This window comes from Heteronotia binoei, chromosome 5 (genome assembly GCF_032191835.1).
Source record: "Heteronotia binoei isolate CCM8104 ecotype False Entrance Well chromosome 5, APGP_CSIRO_Hbin_v1, whole genome shotgun sequence".
In the NCBI taxonomy this organism is placed as follows: Eukaryota; Metazoa; Chordata; class Lepidosauria; order Squamata; family Gekkonidae; genus Heteronotia; species Heteronotia binoei.
This window is the reverse complement of record NC_083227.1, coordinates 85,308,249-85,325,733: the sequence shown is the minus strand read 5'-3', so window position 1 is coordinate 85,325,733 and position 17,485 is coordinate 85,308,249. Positions and strand designations below refer to the sequence as shown.

The window sequence follows — 17,485 nt, the reverse complement described above, 5'->3', positions numbered from 1 at the left end:
TAAAGAGACTGATGGTAGCATGTTGTTGCTGGAGTTGTGAGGATTTACACTCCAGTACAATATGGTTTTGTTTTGACCAACATGTCACACTAAAATAAAAGCATACCTTTTGACAAGAAGCCCCACCAACAAAATTCAGCCTATTCAGGCCCTAACTGATACTATTATTCCTTACTTCTATTTTGTACCATGTGATTCTCCATTTGGCAAACTCGGATCCCACAAATATGGTTTATCATCTGCTTTAATAAGCTCAATCAGAACCAACCACACATTTCCATTTAACAGAGTTACAAAAGTCCAATTAACAATTATTTTATCTTTGCTAACACTATACATTTTGTAGACTAATACTACCAACCTGCTTCCAAGAAAGGTTCATTCTTCTCAAAATATTCAGGTGCAATGTGTCCAAGCACAACGTGGAAAAAGTGGATATAAGGCAGCTTGCTGATCAGAACCAAGGACTTGTGAAGGAGTAACAACAATCTATTATTAGTCTTTCCTAAAGCCACTACAAGTATATAGAGTAAAAGCTGTAAACAAGACATTAGTTCTTGACAATACATATAAAACCACAGTTTATAACATCAACAGTTAGATATTTTTATATCTCAGAAGAGATATATTCCTGATTAACTAATATGCAGCTACCACATCACATGTGGTTAAAGCAAAACTTACATTATCAATTCCTGACTGCTTTTTTAAAAAGGTAGTTTGGGGAAGCTGTGATCTTGAGTAGAGACACTTTGGGGGGTCTTGAGTAGAGACACTTTCAAATCCTCCCCCACCCATCCAACTGCTTTTCTCCTTGTGGAGTTCCAGATGCATTATTGTGCCAACATACATCTGAAAACCATCTGATGGGACATTTGGAGAGGGAAAACAGTGTGCCTAAGCACTATGCAGGGAAGTTGAGCATACAGTACTGCTTCTCTATTCAAAGCTGCAGTCTCCAAAAGCTGCTTTTTGGAGGGGGGGGAGTTCCTTAAGCCACGATTACAATCCATTCTCTCTGCTCACATCTTCTACTTCAGTCAGTGTACATTATTGGTATTATTGTGGTTTATGCATTTGGTCTTGACCTGAGAATCAAGAACAACTTTGAAGAATATATTTGTGACGGAGCATTCACACTTCAGTGCTAAGCATTAAATGAAATGTGTCCCACTGATTTAAATAGCTAGATTTCATTAGTTTTGTAAGATTCAATTTTCTGTCACCAATTTAATTGTACTAGGTTTTACTTGGTGTTATTTTTTGAATATGTCATTAATGATCTTGTATGTGTTGTATGCTACCCTAAGAGCCTTATGGCTGAGAAGCAGCATATAAATTTCCTAAAATAAACAAACCCACATATTCGCATTCAGTATTTAACTATCATTGGTCATCACGGGAACAAGCATGAGAAATCATCAGGTTCATACATTCCTCTTCCCTTTTCTTCTCACAGGAAATCAGATGCTTCTGTTTTTGTGTCGTGGCAAGTCATAGTTTGTTTTTTCAACTGAATCACAAATTACAGTTCATTCTCTGCCCTCAAAACCAGGAATAATCTATGGTTTGGAGGGAAGTGAACAAATAATAGTTTTGAAATAAACTATGAACTCTTACAGAAGATTTTAATCTCCTAGAGACACGCAACAGGAAAATGAATGCAAAGAGAATGTCTAAGCGAAGCCTAAGGATTCCCAAGGCTCATTCCTGCCACCTGATTATTTCCCTTGCTTGTTTCCATGAGAGGAAACTATGGTTTGTTGTTGTATGTGAAGCATCCATACATAAATATATTTTGCATACTATGTAAAGTAAACTTTGCATTTGATCTTCCAAAATGATATACCTTCTGGAAGTAGCCTCTTTTTAATGTTTTGTCTTGGACTTGTCTGAAATACACATAGCCATAATAATATGCAGGATCCTTCTGTAAAGAAAACAAAGGCTTTGCAATTTTCAACAACAAAACTACACAACACTTCAAACTTTACAGCCAGGGTAGAAAACTTAAATATTCATTACTTCATATGAATAATAAACATAATTATAAATAAAAATCCAGAAACATTAAAAACCTCTTCAGGGTCAGTCCTTCTCTCCCCACACTTACAGGTGCCAAAGAAGTTGCTAGTAGTGGAAGCGGAAGCAGCTCTTGGGCCTGGCAGGTTTCTGGGCCAGCAAGGGAGTGCCAGAAGCAGGCAGGCTGGGCAGGAGGATGCTGTGGCTGACAAGAAGGAAGGAAGGGCTGAGGGAGGGGAGGCCAAAGAAGACATGGCCAAACCAGTCAGATCTGCAGCCTGGCACGCCAAGAGGACAGGGCTTGGTCAATGAACTGTGCCCACAGAGCAGGCTGCAGGAGAAGCCAATATAAGTCCCTTATAGGCCCCGGTCAGGATGGGGAGGAGGTCCAGCAGGAGAGCACATAGGTAGTGGGCCTTGTCATTCTCCAACCCCCACCCCAAATTCATGGGGACTGCAGGAGCCCAGGACTGCCCTGCCCCAGGTAGTCCTTTTATAGACCAGCTTAGGGAGGGCCAAGGAGGAAGAGTCAGCTTGGGAAAAGGTGTGAGGCAGATTTCTGGGTGAGACACAACTCATCTTCTGTCTATGACCTGAGGCCTGACCAAAGCCAGTCTCAGAAAAGAAGCTAAAGGGAACCCTGGCCCTGGACTCCACCCCATCACAGAAGGAGTTTAACAAACCAAAATACCAAAGTATAACATTTAATTAAGACTTTAATCATTTGAACATGTTATAATTTTATTAGTCACATTACAGGTTACAATGCAGCAACTGGTAAACTAGCTTCTGAAGTGCTGGTTTTAGAAAGAACTCTGTATTTTATGAAGACATAAGCACAGAAATAATTACTTGCTTAAAGAAAATGTAAGCATACTGGAAGAAAAATACTGTCATGTATTTAAATAAGAGAAGACAAGCCTATTTTCCAACCTTTAAATAGATGGGAAGGTCTCTGTCAAACTGGTCCAGAAGACAATGCCATGAGAGCTTTCGGCTAGAAGACTGCCTGAATCTAAAACAAAATTGTGTGTCTCCAAGGCAACCTAAGCCAAAAGGAAAAGAACAAAATAGTTATATCTGTAAGTAACATCTTCTAAGCAAGCAGCAGCAGTCTGGCTGCCTCTAGTGAGCAAAAAATGCCTCTAGAAGACCAAAAACAGCCCTTCCACTTCTGTGTTTGTGGTTGAGAGCTCCATCTGGGGAAAGACATGTATAATACAGTTAGTTCATCTGTGCTCTGTTTTCTGCTAGAAGATAAGAGACAGAACACCCATACTAGAGCAGTTATAGCATACTGTTTTATTTTCCTTCCAGATGAACATGGCAACTCACTATGGTTGCTGAAAATGCAATCCTTTCCTCTCTCTGGGCACACAGTACAGGAACACAATATATGCAGAAAAAGAGAATGTATGCGTATGAGACACAGAATAATTCAGTCTAACTCAGCTTCTTCCACATCGTCCGCTTGAAAGGTTAAAACAAAATAGGAACAAGCAGCTGCAATGGCAGGAGTAGGGCAGGGAATGGCAGTAGAACAGCTGCTAACCCTGGCTTAAAAGAGAATGGTTGCCTTAGTTCTGCTTTTTCAATGGACACAGTATTACTACAGCATGTCTGATTCTCCCATCTCCCTACTTACCTTCTGGCTTCAGAGAAGGACACACAAAAGCTACCACAATTAGTACTGTCTGTTAAACTGCAACTGCAATTTGTGCAACAAAAGCTTTCGCACAAGTGAATTGCAGGTATCATCACCTTTAATTTGCTGAGTGCCAGCTCAAATGGAGTGAGGGTGAGCAGCTGTAGTTATTTCCTCAGAACAAGAGTCAGAAAACGTCAAGGTTGTGACTGACAAATCTTATTCTAGCACTCAATAGCTATGAAAAATCAGATTTAAAAGCAAGCAGAACAATGTTTAAACTTCTTACAAGTGGCAATATGAAAACCTCTCTTTTCCCACTGTACCTTGCCAATGGTTCCATTTAATAAGCATCCCTTTTCTACCTTTTTCATTATTCTTCAGAAGAAAAGCAAGGAGTATTACATATTCAGCAAGTTTAATCAATTATAACAGCAATTATAAAGCCTCTAGCCCTTTTACTTACAGTGGTATATGCAGGGCCAGCACTACCAAGTAGGCCAGGTAGGCTGTCGCCTAGGGTGCCACCTGGCCACAGGGGTGCTAGGGACCTCCGCCCTCACTGCCACCTGCCTCTCTGACGTGCCTTCCTACCTGACTGCCACACTCACCCTTACCTCGGCTGGGTGGCTGGCAGCTGATCTGGGGTGTGCAGGGAACAGCCCACCCCAGCTGGCATGGCTGAAGCCAGGGAGACCCCTCCCAGTCTGCACTTTGGGGTGGCAGAGGGCCACCCAGTTCCATAGCTCGTCCTTCCTTCACTCCTGGCACTTACTGGAGTCAGGTAGTTGCAGAGCAAAAATGGCAACGCAAGTGTGCAGGATCCTAGCATGGCATTTGCTGCTGGTGTGGGGCAGAGGATTCTACATGGCCCACAGAGGCATCCAGTGAGCAGTTTGGGGCTCTCGGCTGTAGGGAAAGCCAAGGCAGAGCCTGCACTTCCTTCATGGGCCCTTCTTGGTTCCAAGGCTCACCATGCCTCAGAGAAGCCCCCCTTCCCACTCCAATCCTGGCTGAGTTGTATGCTCCAGCAGCACCACTCACTTGTCTTCCAGGTCTTCTGGGAGGGAGAGATTCGGGCACTGGCAGAGCAGCTGTGCCCTTTGCTCTTTCCACACACCCTCCTCCCGGCTGGTGGGTCAGCCCTCTGCCCTGCCTCTAGGGTGCACGTCCACTGCCCAGTCCTCAGACTTCCTGCTCCCCCAGGAGTTCCTCCAAAAATGGGCAAATCAGGTACGTGGAGCATTTGCAGGCTGGCTTTCTTCTCTGGTCACCCGCTTTTAGGGACCCTCCTCCGGCTGGATGTGTGATCAGATAGAGGTTAGGATTCCAGAGGGGCAGAGGCAGGTGGGGGGATGGTGGCGGCAGGCCCTGGCCTGGCTTTGCCCTGGGGGGGGAGGAAGGGTGCTGGCAGCGTGACAGGAAGTTGGGGGTGAGGGGGCCTCACCTAGGGCACCAGAAAACCTGGTGCTTGCCTTGGGTATATGGGAAAGCACAGAGGCATCATCCTATCTAAAGGCTCCTTAAGAAGGAAACTTGTTCCACACTTGTGGTATTCTGCAAAGAGTGCAAAAGCATTTAGATGTCTACCAGGCATCTGACACTTATTTAATTAAAATATTCATTTTATTAAACATTTAAATACAAGCTATTTAAAGTCTGTTTGAATTTCTGTATTTAGGTCTGTATAGCTCTGGGCCACCCATCTCATCCTAAATTGTTGGCTATAGCCATCATGTTCCTAAACTGAACATGTGCATCTACTAGAACCAAAAGATCATCAGTTACAAAGTAATGACCGAAATCTGAAAATGGTAGGCCCAAAATCTTTTTAACAAAAGCGCCACAATTCATGTCTAATGTATTTGATAAGGCCACTGCTCAAGGGAATGTGTTTAACTTCTTGCCCCCTTTGATCTAATGGTCCAGGAAGCTGAACAGCACAAGACAAGAAGGCTGGTGTGCAGGCCTAATAAGTTTTTAAAGATGTTCATAGCCCATTCTGCTCTCATCTGGCAGTGCAAAAATATCCCTGTTAAAGCTGCTTATGGCATCAAAGACAAAGGTTGACCATCATATATCCCTTGACAGCTACACTCCATCTATATGCATATTCTCTATCATAAAAAGAGGAAACAAAAATAGCTGCAGACAATATGCGAAATTTTTTTGATTCTGAATAACAGTGCAAAGTAACATGGGAATACTGTTTTGTAGAAATTCTCATTTTAATGAGGCTTTTGGGTTTGTTGCTCATTACGTTTTTAAAAGTGATCAAGGTTAACTATATATGGTATATATGAAGATACATAACAAGTGTATTACATTTTAAAGAGCAATCAGGGGCTGAAGACATATAATATTGTATCTATCAAGAGTAGGGGTGTGCATTTGTCATAAACAGAGCAAACCTTTCCCCTCGGAAAACACCTTACACATATTTTTGGGGGGGTATTATGTAAGCCAAATGCAGATCAGAGAATATGACTGGCTACTGGTACAGCTCAGCCAAAATAGTCCAATTTTTTTTATTTTTATTTGGGTATATTCAGCTATAACATACAGCTGGTGGCCTCCTCTTGCAGCTCGGTTTAAACCCGGCTGCAAGAGGAGCCAGCCCCAGCTAAGGAGGTGCGGAGCTCTCAGATTCCACCACCTCAGCTGATCCTCACTTACCTACCCACCACATGCATATCCCAGGCCCAGATTCTCTTGCAGCACAATTTAAACTGTGCCACAAGAGAAGCCCTTCCAGCTAGCTATTTTTCTTCTCAGGTCTATAAGACCTAGAAAAAAAATCAGGATTTCTGAAGAATCCCAGATCCAAATACCATGCCAATACTGAGATCTGGGATTTTTCAGAAATACTGAAAAAAATTTTGATCCAGCAGACCGAAACCAAAAAATAGTGGGGGTTTTTGCACACAGATACTGGAGCCAAATTCTCCTGCAGTATGCTTTAAACCATGCCGCAGAAGAGGCCCTCCCAGCCAAGCCTGAGCGTGGTGGAGAGAGACCTCCCAGTTACATGCAGATCCTGGGGATAGCTTCTCCAGGAGAAGCACTCCCAGCCAAGTCAGTGTGCAGCAAGGAGTGATCTCCTTCCTTGCCACAAGCAGATCCTGGGGCCAGTTTTTCTTTAAGCACAATTTAAACCATGCTGCAAGGAGAAGCCCCAGAGTCAGGGCGGTTTTTTTAAAAACTACAGATATTTTTCTTCTTGGGTCTATTGGACCCAGAAAAAATTGGGATTTCTGAAGAATCCAGGATCCAAATACCATACCGATACTGGGATCTGAGATTTTTCAGAAATACTGGATTTTTTTTAATCCTACAGACCCGAACCAAGAAATATGGGGGGAAGGGGTTTGCATACCCTTAATCAAGAGATCCATAGCTGGGAAGCATTTTAACATTTGCAAAGACACTGATATATTGGCACAATCTAGCCAGAGCTAAACACTTCAGTCCTATTAACTTCAATTAAATACTTAAGCATGGTCTTAAATGGCATGCATCAATGCTTAATTTTAAAGTGCTTAACTTTATTATTGTTACTGACCATACAGAACTTAATGGAGCTTTCTAGACAGTAATTCCAAAGCCACAATCACAAGTAGTAAAACTACATGTCCATTAGTTGCATTCTGTAAGATAACCAACAGATTTCAGTATTATATATACTTTCAGTACATGTCTTCCCTTGCTCCTATAGTGAGCTATCAAGTATCTGAACATGTTCCTTGTTATTTGCCTCCTTTTTTCAACTGATTTTTTCCATTTACTCATGCTCCAAGCACAATAAATTTAGTTCCGCTTTACACACCTTCAAGAAATTGCTACTGTAGTACGTTAATGGTATACTGGTACAAATTCTCCAAAACAACAGAAGAAGCACAGAGCATGTGCTGCTTTTAAGTAGGCAGAGGCATCAGCATTTTAATTAATGGGCTCCTGATGTGTTGGCAAAACAGAACCAAGCAACATAAAAAGAAGTATGGACTAACTTTTTCATCTTCATAAGCCGTTGGCAGTAGACTGGGGTTTGTATGGTCAAGTCTTGTGGCCACCATAAAGTAACAAAAACTAGAGCAAGTTACCTGCCATAATATGATTTGGCAACTAGAAAATAACAATTTACAGTGCAATCCTAAACAGGGGGAGTGCTCAGGGAATAAACTGACCTTTGCATTGGCATAATTCCAAGATACACCAGCATAAAGGCCAGTTAAAATGGCACAGGCCCCCAGGGCCGCTCCATCACCCTCACAGCCCTCAGTGGAGAGCTGTGGCAGCCACCTGTTGGCTCAACTGAAACAAAGGTCTCTGTGCTGGAGTGGCTGTGGGTGGTTCTGAGGATGTAACCAAAGGTGAGCCCTTTCAGCCTGGGAATGCCCCCTGCCAGAGGCAGAGAGTTACACCAACAAAAACATGGTGTGATCCACAGACGGCAAGTGAACTGAAAACTTAAGGCATACCCTCATTGCTCCAATTAGGCTTGGAGAAGCTCAGGATGCCAACTACAGGCTCATTCAATCACCTCCCTCCCCAGGGCAGCCAAGCTCTCTCCCTAGTACCCAATCACAGCCCCACCCAGATATAGGATGGTTGGCTGGTGCATGGGAAGGAGAGAAGGAAGTAAGAAAATACGCAACACTATTTGAACTTTCAATGAAGGGAAAGAAGAAACAGTGGTGGAGGGCAAAATGAGATGCACTTTGAAAGTCTTGGTGGGTCCCCCATGTGTATTTCCCAATTTGCAGATACCACAAGATCTTGAGAATAACTTTGTACTATGCCTTTCTTTGTGCTTTCATAAGTAAAAGAGCTAGAAACTTTTTTTTTTAAAAGAGGGGGCTAAACATTCAAGAAAGAGGCTTGGAAGGAATATTTGTAAGAGCACCTGTGACTCACAGGTCCTCCAGTATGTCCATTGAAATGGCTATTTTAAAATATGAAGGAAGGTGCAGAAATGATTTTCATTCCACCATGCTTAAGATACTCTACCAAATCCCACCCATCAGGCAATTGTTACTTTTAGCTAATAAACTGCCCTTCACACTACATAGAATTTCTTTTCTACTAGATCATAACTTAAGCTGAACAATACAAGTTTTGCATGACAGAGTCATGACTGAAAAATTAAATGCACAGTCTACGAATTTTAGCTTAAATCAAGACCTCAGTATTGTTTCAGAAGTGTTTTGAATTCCACAGGTAAGGATATACAACAAAAATACAATGTCTATCACATCTTGCTTTTGTTTAATAAAGCTTAAAATAATATTGGTAAAGTACTATCTTAAATAAAAGTATATTGTTTATATATAAACTCAGCATGCATGTCTAGAAAATAATTACCTGAGTTGGAATCTGGGAAAGACAAGTAGCAAATATTCATTTTCTAGGGGGTGGAAAGAGAAGTTATATTTCAGTGGGAAAGGTGCACTTTAAAAAGAGAGAGGTTATTTTAAAAGGAATTTATAAATGTCTACTCACCTCTTTATCTGTAAGTTTTGCATGTTGAGGGTATATTACCTGCATAGGATAAAATTGCCAATGGTTAGCAAAAAACGGTAAATCAATGTTATAAAGCAACCTGCCAGCATTTCAAGCTGCACAAGAGGTATGTCCATAGTGCTCTTACACAATAGGAGTGCACATTTTTAGACAGTAACTCAAATCCAGAGAAGATTGGACTCCTTTACAACTTCGTGAGATGTGCATGCATGCAACAGCGCTTTTTTCCTTGATCCACAACCTCACATTCACAATGCAGGCAGCTTTGTGAACAGAGTTCAAAATACAATATTGTGCGGAGAGGCAGAAGCAAGATGGTGGAAATAACAGAAACAAATTCCACAGATCACTCTGCAAACATATGACTTGTGCAACATCATGTATTAATTCAAAGACTGATCAATCATAACATCTTCCCTTCACACACTGTATGTTACTTGAGGAAATGTAGGGAACACTGGAAAGCTGTCCAAAGCTATATCAGTTTACATTTTGTTCTTTACTTTGAACTAATGATAATAGGGCTCAGTCTGGACAATCCTCCTGTGGCGAGACAGCTGGAGTAGGCTTCACCTTGAAGAATGAATTCTTGGCAGCGGGTGGGTAGAGCAGAGGGGGAACCCGCGGTAGCTGGGGATGGAGCGACCAGGTGAAGGCAAGAGGGATTTAAATGAGTGCAAGGAGGGGAAAGAGAGGACACTCAAGGTCCCAGGGGAGTCCTCAAAGAAGGAGCACAACCCGTGCCAGCCAGCCGAGAAGGGATGAGTTCTTCTTGAGCACAAGGCACCAGCCAAAGCTCCCTCACAGCAAAATCTGCAAGAAAGCTGGGCATTTCAGGAAGACCTCATGGGGGTCATTTTGGGAATACACCAAGGGATTTTTGTACCTGTGAGACTTTCGAATAAACACCGGGTGCTGCAAACAACCCTAAGCCTGCATGATTTGTCACACCTCCAGACAATGATTTGGAGTACTGGGAATGGGCTGCGGGGATCCCTCTTTTCCCATGCCAATTTCCTCCTCCACTTACAGGCTGCTCCAACCACAGTTTGCCACTGTATCAAAATCAGGCAACAATAGTTATGCTCTCCTCCATACTACGCTTTCCTACTGTGCAAAACACTGCTTCAAGCTATGATTTGGAGTTAAGTACTACCAATCATTGCCATTATGTTGGTTTTGAAGCAACATATAATTATAGCTACCAGTAGAGGGAAAGAAATCAGCACACAAGATGGGAAGAGGAAGAACTGTCCTCCATGCTGTTCAACATTTGTATCAAACCACTGGTAGAGATCATCCAGGAATGTGGAGTGAATTCATTCAGATGATGCCCAACTCCATTTGTCATTAACAGCTGAGTTGCATGGGTCTATGGATGTCCTGAATAAATGTATGGAGAAGTAATTAAATGGATAAGGGGCAGTAAATTAAAACTGAATCCAGATGAGACTGAAATGTTATTGGTCAGTGACAAAACTGCTTGAGGACTGAACAGCAAGTGTGTCCTGGAAGGGGCTGCAATCTCCCTGAATGAGCAGGTTTGCAATTAGCTGGGGTTGCATTCCATGTAGGAATCATATCACCCCTTGTCCAGAAAGATTTACAGACTGCCTGTTAATTTTTGGGAACAATTCTAAATGCTGCTTCTTTTCTATTCTAACTGAAATGACTTGTGGCTGGGTACCTGAAGGACTATCTCCTGCTATACTGTCCAGCGCATCAATTTAGATCTTTTTCCCAAGCCCTGCTCTCAAAGGCCTCACCTCGCAAAGACCTCAATCGGCACTTTTATAAATACTTGTAAGACCTTAGAGATGTTCCATTTTTTTTCTTTGTTGTATCAGCTTCCTGCCTGAGCTACAGGGCTATCCACATTGGAGGGTCAGCCAATCCAACTAGGAGAGGCTTGCAAGAAAATTTCATAGGCCTGCCTGGAACTTGAGAAGGCATGATCTAAACTAGGGGAAGCCAAACTGTGGCTCAGGAGCCAGATGTGGCTTTTCACACATATTGTGTGGCTCCTGGAGGTAGAGAAGGAATTAATGCAGACTTACTCTCAAGTAAGCGTGCTTAGCATTGGCACCTGTCAGCCTTTGAGCACTGACCCATAAGTAGGTGACTGTTTCCATTGTGTTTGAAGCAGAGAAAGAGGGGGGAATAGGCAGGCTTGCAAGCCCTTCTCATCTACCACAAAGTATGCCCAGAGACCTAAAACAGGAGAAGAGAGCACAAGAGCCAAGGGAGTCACTGGAAGGAGGGATGCAATTAAAGAAGGCAGCACAGGGTTCCATCTTAGTTTCATAGCTCTTGTAGGAGCTGTATTTACTAACCTTGGTGTCAAGACAAAGAGAGATGCATAATGAGGCAAACAGCAGTCAGTGATTTATATGGTACATGGTATGGTTCCTTCTCTCACTGGTGCAAAAAAAAATTCCTTAACCTTCCCTTATGCTGGTCTTATGAAGACTGTTATACCCAGCTTTGGTTGTTTAAAAAATCTCCTTCTAGCATGGTCATGTCACAAAGTGCACACATATGTATTTTATCTTTCTGTGCAAAGAAAGTATTAAGAGTTTTAATAGACATGTGTGTAATATGTGTTCATGTCTTGTGATTCTCAAATATCTGATGTATATTCTCTGTGGCTCTTACATAAAGCAAGTTTGGCCACCTCCCACTGAAGTAGAGAGAGCTTTTTCAGCAATGGTATATCATCTTCGGAATGCCCTCTCTTACCGGGTGTCTGTTGTGTTTTCTTTTAGAAGGCAGGTCAGAACTGTTCCTTTTACCTAGGTTTTTACCTAAAAGGGTAAGGTCTTTTTTATTGCTGTTTTTTAATAGCTAACTACTAACCTGAGGGCTATTTTAGAAATACTGTTTTATGCAGCTAAATGTAGACTTTATGCTAGGGGTATCAAACATACAGCCCGGGGGCCAAATCAGGCCCACAGAGGGCTCCTATCAGGCCCCCGAGCAACTGGCTGTCCTCCTTCTCTCTTACTTCCTTCTGCATAACAGCTTGCTTTGCAAGGCTTGCTCAATCACACAGGAGCTACAGAGCAAAACCTCTATTTTCTTCATTAGCTGATGCTCCTCCTTTGGGGAGGAAGGGGGGAGGCAGAGTTTGCTTTGCCAGGTTCTCGCAATCGCAAAGCAGAACTACTGGACCAAGCCTTTCTTCCTTCTATTGACTAAGGCTCCTCCCGCTCCTGGTCCCCTGGGGAAGGAAGGAAAGAGTCAGAGCTTCCTTTGCCCAGTTCCCTGGATCACATGGCAGAAATACAGGTGCTAATGTTTTAAACATGTTTTAAGGTTTTTTTGCAAAATAAAAAACTTTAATTGTGTTAGTGTCCTTTATAAAAATTATATCTCTGCTACCTAATCTAAAATAGGAACACACATGGCCTGGCTTGACATGGCCCGGCCCGACAAGGTCTCATTTGTGTCAAATCCATCCACCATTATAAATGAGTTTGATACCCCAGCTTTATGCTGTTTGTTCATCCCTAGTGGATTTTCCTTATTGTTGGTTTTAATACTGATAACTTTTATTTTATTAACATTATTACATTACAATTCAACTCAAACAGGTCTCTAGATAGGAGGTATATTTATTATTAGTTAGAGAATGCATAGGAAGGGAGGAGTGACTGAGAGCCTATGGCACATTTCCAGTTACCTAAACAATAGCTTGGAGGATCACCCAAACTGAGCCAAAGAGGTTCTAGCATATTCTAAGGTTATAGTTTATAAATCAAAATGAAACTTGTTTTAATTTTTTTTACAGACATGGTGTTGTTTAGCACTAAGAATGGGCATGGAATGGGAAAACGGTGCTTCATGTTGGTTTGTGGTTCATTTGATTGCCCGAACTGGTGCTTAGTTTTGTGATTTGTATGGTTACCCAAACCAGTTCATAGTTTGTTAGTTCAGAAGGTGTCAAACTCATTGGGAGTCTTCAGAACGTTCTCTTCCATCCCCCTCCAAGTTTGAAGACGGAATTTAGATTTTAGAATATCCAAGTTATAGCCCCCAAAGAAGGTGCCCCCAGGAAAGCTCAGCTTTCACTCTCACAACTAACTCTTCTCTCTTTGTGCAGCAAAGTGAAAGCAAAGGAGTCAAGGTGTCTGCTCCTAGAGAACAAAATGGGAGCTCTTCGATTGGCTCCCCTAGAACTGTCAATCAAACTATGGACAACTGCTATGGGTATTTCTAGTGCTCCCAGAAGTCCACCCCCAGTGTTGCCTAGGAACTGATTGAATCAGCACTAGGTTGCCTGGGAAAACCAACCAAAAAAATTAACCAAAAAAACCACCAAGGAAAAATGGCGGTTTGTTTTCCAGTTCGGGCATGGTGCAAGCAAACAAAACAGTTCAAAATGAACCACAAATTGTCCGAATTTGTGTACCAATCGCGATCTGTGGATGGATTTCCATCCCTGTTTAGCACCTATTATTCTCTCAAGACATTCAAGATAATGGATCAGATGTTTATTCTGGAGGAATAATATGCTGTTTTAAGCATTAATGGTTTATAACAAATTAAAATTATAGTCAGAACTGCCATACATTATCATATGGGCAAAGACAGTTTGGAGTAAACATGCTAGAAATTGTCTGCAATCTGATTGCTGATGCATATATTTGTGATTCCCTGTGATTTATTTATTTAAAACATTTATTAGCTGCCTTTCTACCTTAAGGAACCCAAGGCAGTTTACAATGCACAAAGAAATAACCATAAAATACATAAAAAAACCACAATTTGTTCTTGTGATTTGTCCTGAACTTGCTTGTGGGGAGGGCAGAATATAATGCAAATAACCTAAATATGTAAATGTAAACATCACAATTTAAGAAAGACAATAAATAGAAAAACTAAATTAATAAAATGCCATCCCAAATAAATCTGTCTCTAAGGTCTGCCAATTCCGCAGGGCTTGCAAAACATTTCTTTTTCAGCTTGCTTTTAAGACAGAACCTGGCTAAACTGATTTGTAGCCATCTAGCCATCTTATGTATGACTATGACGTATAGTATTTTATAGCACCTATTTTATCTATTTTTAACTAATTTATTTATGTAATTGATTGTATTTAAAATTGTTGTTTATATTGTTTTATTTGAATGGAATTCCATGTCTGTGAGCCGCCCTGAGCCCGCCTTTGGCGGGAGAGAGCGGGATACAAAAATAAAGTTGTTGTTGTTATTATTATTATTATTGTGGTTCTTGTTATTTATGTAATGCAAAGGTATCCTGCAATTCCTCCATGGAGTTCAAGAGTATCAGTTGTTCTGTCTCCACAATGAACCATATAGGTAGCTTATGTTAGGATCTAATAATACTTTAATAAATAATAACAGTATTGTAAGCCTGCACCAGGGCCACCTTCATATTTAAGGCTGAGCAGAAGCTTTAATCCTGAATTAAAATGTGACACTTGAGCCACCACACTGCACTGGCTGTCTTGAGAAGAGGTAAACAGCAACTCCTATTTGAGATTTTAAAAACACACACATAAACATCTATAATTCATTAAATCTTGCTTTACAAAAAAAATCATGTATTTCCTTTCCTATAGGAGCTTACAGTAAAAAGCCTGTTGCATGGACACATTTACATGGACTTCAATCCATGGTTACAACAAGATCCTCAGAGATATTAGCCTCATTAATCACTACTTTATTATATTTAGAACAGCTACAGCAGAATTACATGTTGCAATTGCTTTTAACAGTCCTGAAATATTGTATAGGCATTTTTTACCCAGAGTTAAATGTTTGGGCTAATTGTAATGAATTCAGTATGTCTTGTGTCCCTAGAGTTCTATGAATTTTGCATGTGGAAACAAAATCAATGTATGGTGCTAACAACACTATTGTATTATAGCTTGGAAAGCACTATATACTAGCATGACAGACCAAGTCACAAAGACTTTACGTTTCACAACTCTTCATATGTAGTCAAGAATAATCGAGGCCATAAAAATCTGAAGCACAAAATATGAAACACATATTGATGGGAGGGCTGATATACACTGGATATAAATTTAGCAGCACCATCTTAAGCAGAATTCCATTTTTTCTAATTAAGTTCACCAAAATCATGGCTATAGAAGGGACCGATTTCATTTAGAATTGCACTGTCACCGAATTTTTAAAAATTCTATGCAGAGAAGACTTCACCCTGGTCTCTTTTTATTAATTAATAAACATAAAATAACGGTCTTGATTATTTTAGACTGGCACAAGACTTAGATTTACATAGGGGAACATAAAAGTTCAAGCCTTGCTCTGTTGTGATTTACACTTTGCTCACTTTCTCCTTCATCCAGCACTGAACCGGAACAAGAGAACATGACCAACTGCTGTCCGCTGCCTCCCCTGCTGTTCTGAGTGCATGCATTTTCTCTTCACACTTTTAATGCTTACTGCAATCAACATTACTCAAATGCTGGTGACTCCAAGATGCTGTGCAAATTGAGGGATGGGCCTCAGTACTGAATATCGCTGGATGGCCTTGGGCATGTCACTTTAAACTACCTTACAGGAATATTGTAAAGATAAAATTAAATAATTCTACCTAAGCTCTTCCTCAGAGGAAGATTGGGGAAAGTGGTAAATGATAAATATTATGTATCCTGAAATCGTTACTAATCACCTCTAACATTATGTAAGAAAAATAAAATGTGGATAAAAAGATGAGGTGTGGATGGAACTGATACATGCTGTTTAATAAAGCATTCTTATAACTGGTAACAGCAGTCTTTTACTATAAAGTGCCTCCTGTTGTCACTATCCCCCTTCCGTTTTCAAAACTGTAAGCACATTGCCGCCTTGAAAAACTGGGGAAGGCGTCAATAAGCCTGCGCTAAGCATGGAAGATTAATCATTTCTGTTTACATGCGGGAAGAGGAGAGTTCCCAAATCTCTTCATCCTTGGAAAACAGAAATGTCAGTAGGGGCAATGCGATGGAGTACAAAGGAGAACAACGCAACATCTACTGAGGAACAGAAGTCTCGGCCACTCATCTGTTACCAACTCCAACACAAACAGGGTAGAAGCCGGAAAAGGTCTTTGTTCCTCCTTCGGGACGACATTCCCAAGACCTTGCGTGCCCCCATGCTCAGCCCGCCCTCCCACCGAGGCAACAGGACGTGCCCGCCATCTCCGTGCAAGAGCCGGTGGACACCCGACCTGGCTCAAGAGGCTGCTGGCTTGTCCCACCGCTCACCTCCACGGCTTGCCCAAGCTCCAGGTCGAAGCCCACCACACAAACGCAGTGCAACCAGGCCGAAAAGCGGTCCCATGGCAGCAGTGACAAGCAGCGACCCGGCACACGTTCCTCGGGCGCCTCCGGAGAACGCGCCAGCCTCGCGCTTCCGCCTACACCTCCGATTTCGTCCCGCTTCTGCAAGGACATGGCGGGGCCAGTGCACCCCACCCACCCACCCCCCCGGCCCAAATTCCTCTCGCCCTCTGCTTGTGTTGCTCCACAACCGGTTCTCTCACGAACCCGAAAGGAAGGAAAACCTCATGACGCACGTCTCTGGGGCCGCTACTGCCGCTTCCCTCCCCCCTCCTTTCGGTATGGGAGAATCCAAAGCCGTCCTAGAGGAGGGAGATGGGAGAATCCAAATGAGCAGTGTAGGGGGTGGGCAAACTAAGGGGAGAAACATAAGACTGAATGTGTATGCATATGCAGCGTAATTGTATATGTCTGTATAACTTTCGTGAGTTATCTATTTCATATCCAGATAGTTGACTTAGCGTTTCCTCAGATACATACACACGTAGAGAGCGGAGAACAGTTCTTAAACAAATCAAGAACCTTTGATGCTAGTTTAGAAAGGGCTTGATGGTCATGGCATTTGGTACTGATCTGCGCTGAGGCATGCTTCTTTCTGGGCTGGAGTCTGATACTTCTCACAGAGGTAAACAATTTCCTCTAATTTTCCCAAACTTTTCTTTCCTGTGGCCCGGTTATTTTTTACACTTCTCCTTTGTGGCCCACTAAAATTTGGAGGTGGAGCCAGGAGACAGGAATTATGTCATTTCCTGTGGTGCCAAGGACCAAGTGATGTCACTCCTGGGGCACACTGAACCAAAACTCCACCTTTTCCTGTGATGTCACTTCAAGGGCATTCCCCCAAACCTGCCTCTTCTTCGGAATTAAATTCATTTTCAGAAAAAACTCTGAAACTCATGCTGAGCCAAAATGGGGGTGGAAAGTGGGTGGTTCTCTCTTTTAACCCACACATCTATCTGTTTGTGTATTCTTCTCCAGCTCGCAAG

At 42.0% G+C, this 17,485-nt stretch overlaps 1 protein-coding gene across 2 annotated transcripts in view; it reads right to left on the bottom strand.

The window, feature by feature from the left end:
- The window catches only part of DENND6A (DENN domain containing 6A), a 64,848-nt gene extending 48,065 nt beyond the window's left edge, over nt 1-16,783 (bottom strand). Inside the window, exons 1-6 of one of the 2 annotated variants that reach the window (XM_060239728.1) lie at nt 16,707-16,783; nt 9,167-9,205; nt 9,029-9,071; nt 2,956-3,068; nt 1,850-1,930; nt 362-467 (exon numbers count right to left, since the gene is read on the bottom strand). In XM_060239728.1, the coding sequence (XP_060095711.1) occupies nt 362-467; nt 1,850-1,930; nt 2,956-3,068; nt 9,029-9,068 (340 nt within the window). In that variant the 5' untranslated portion in view covers nt 9,069-9,071; nt 9,167-9,205; nt 16,707-16,783. Of the gene's footprint in view, nt 1-361; nt 468-1,849; nt 1,931-2,955; nt 3,069-9,028; nt 9,072-9,166; nt 9,206-16,424; nt 16,659-16,706 lie in introns of those variants that run through there. The other variant, XM_060239727.1, reaches the window with a different exon arrangement.
- Nucleotides 16,784-17,485: the final 702 nt, after the last annotated feature.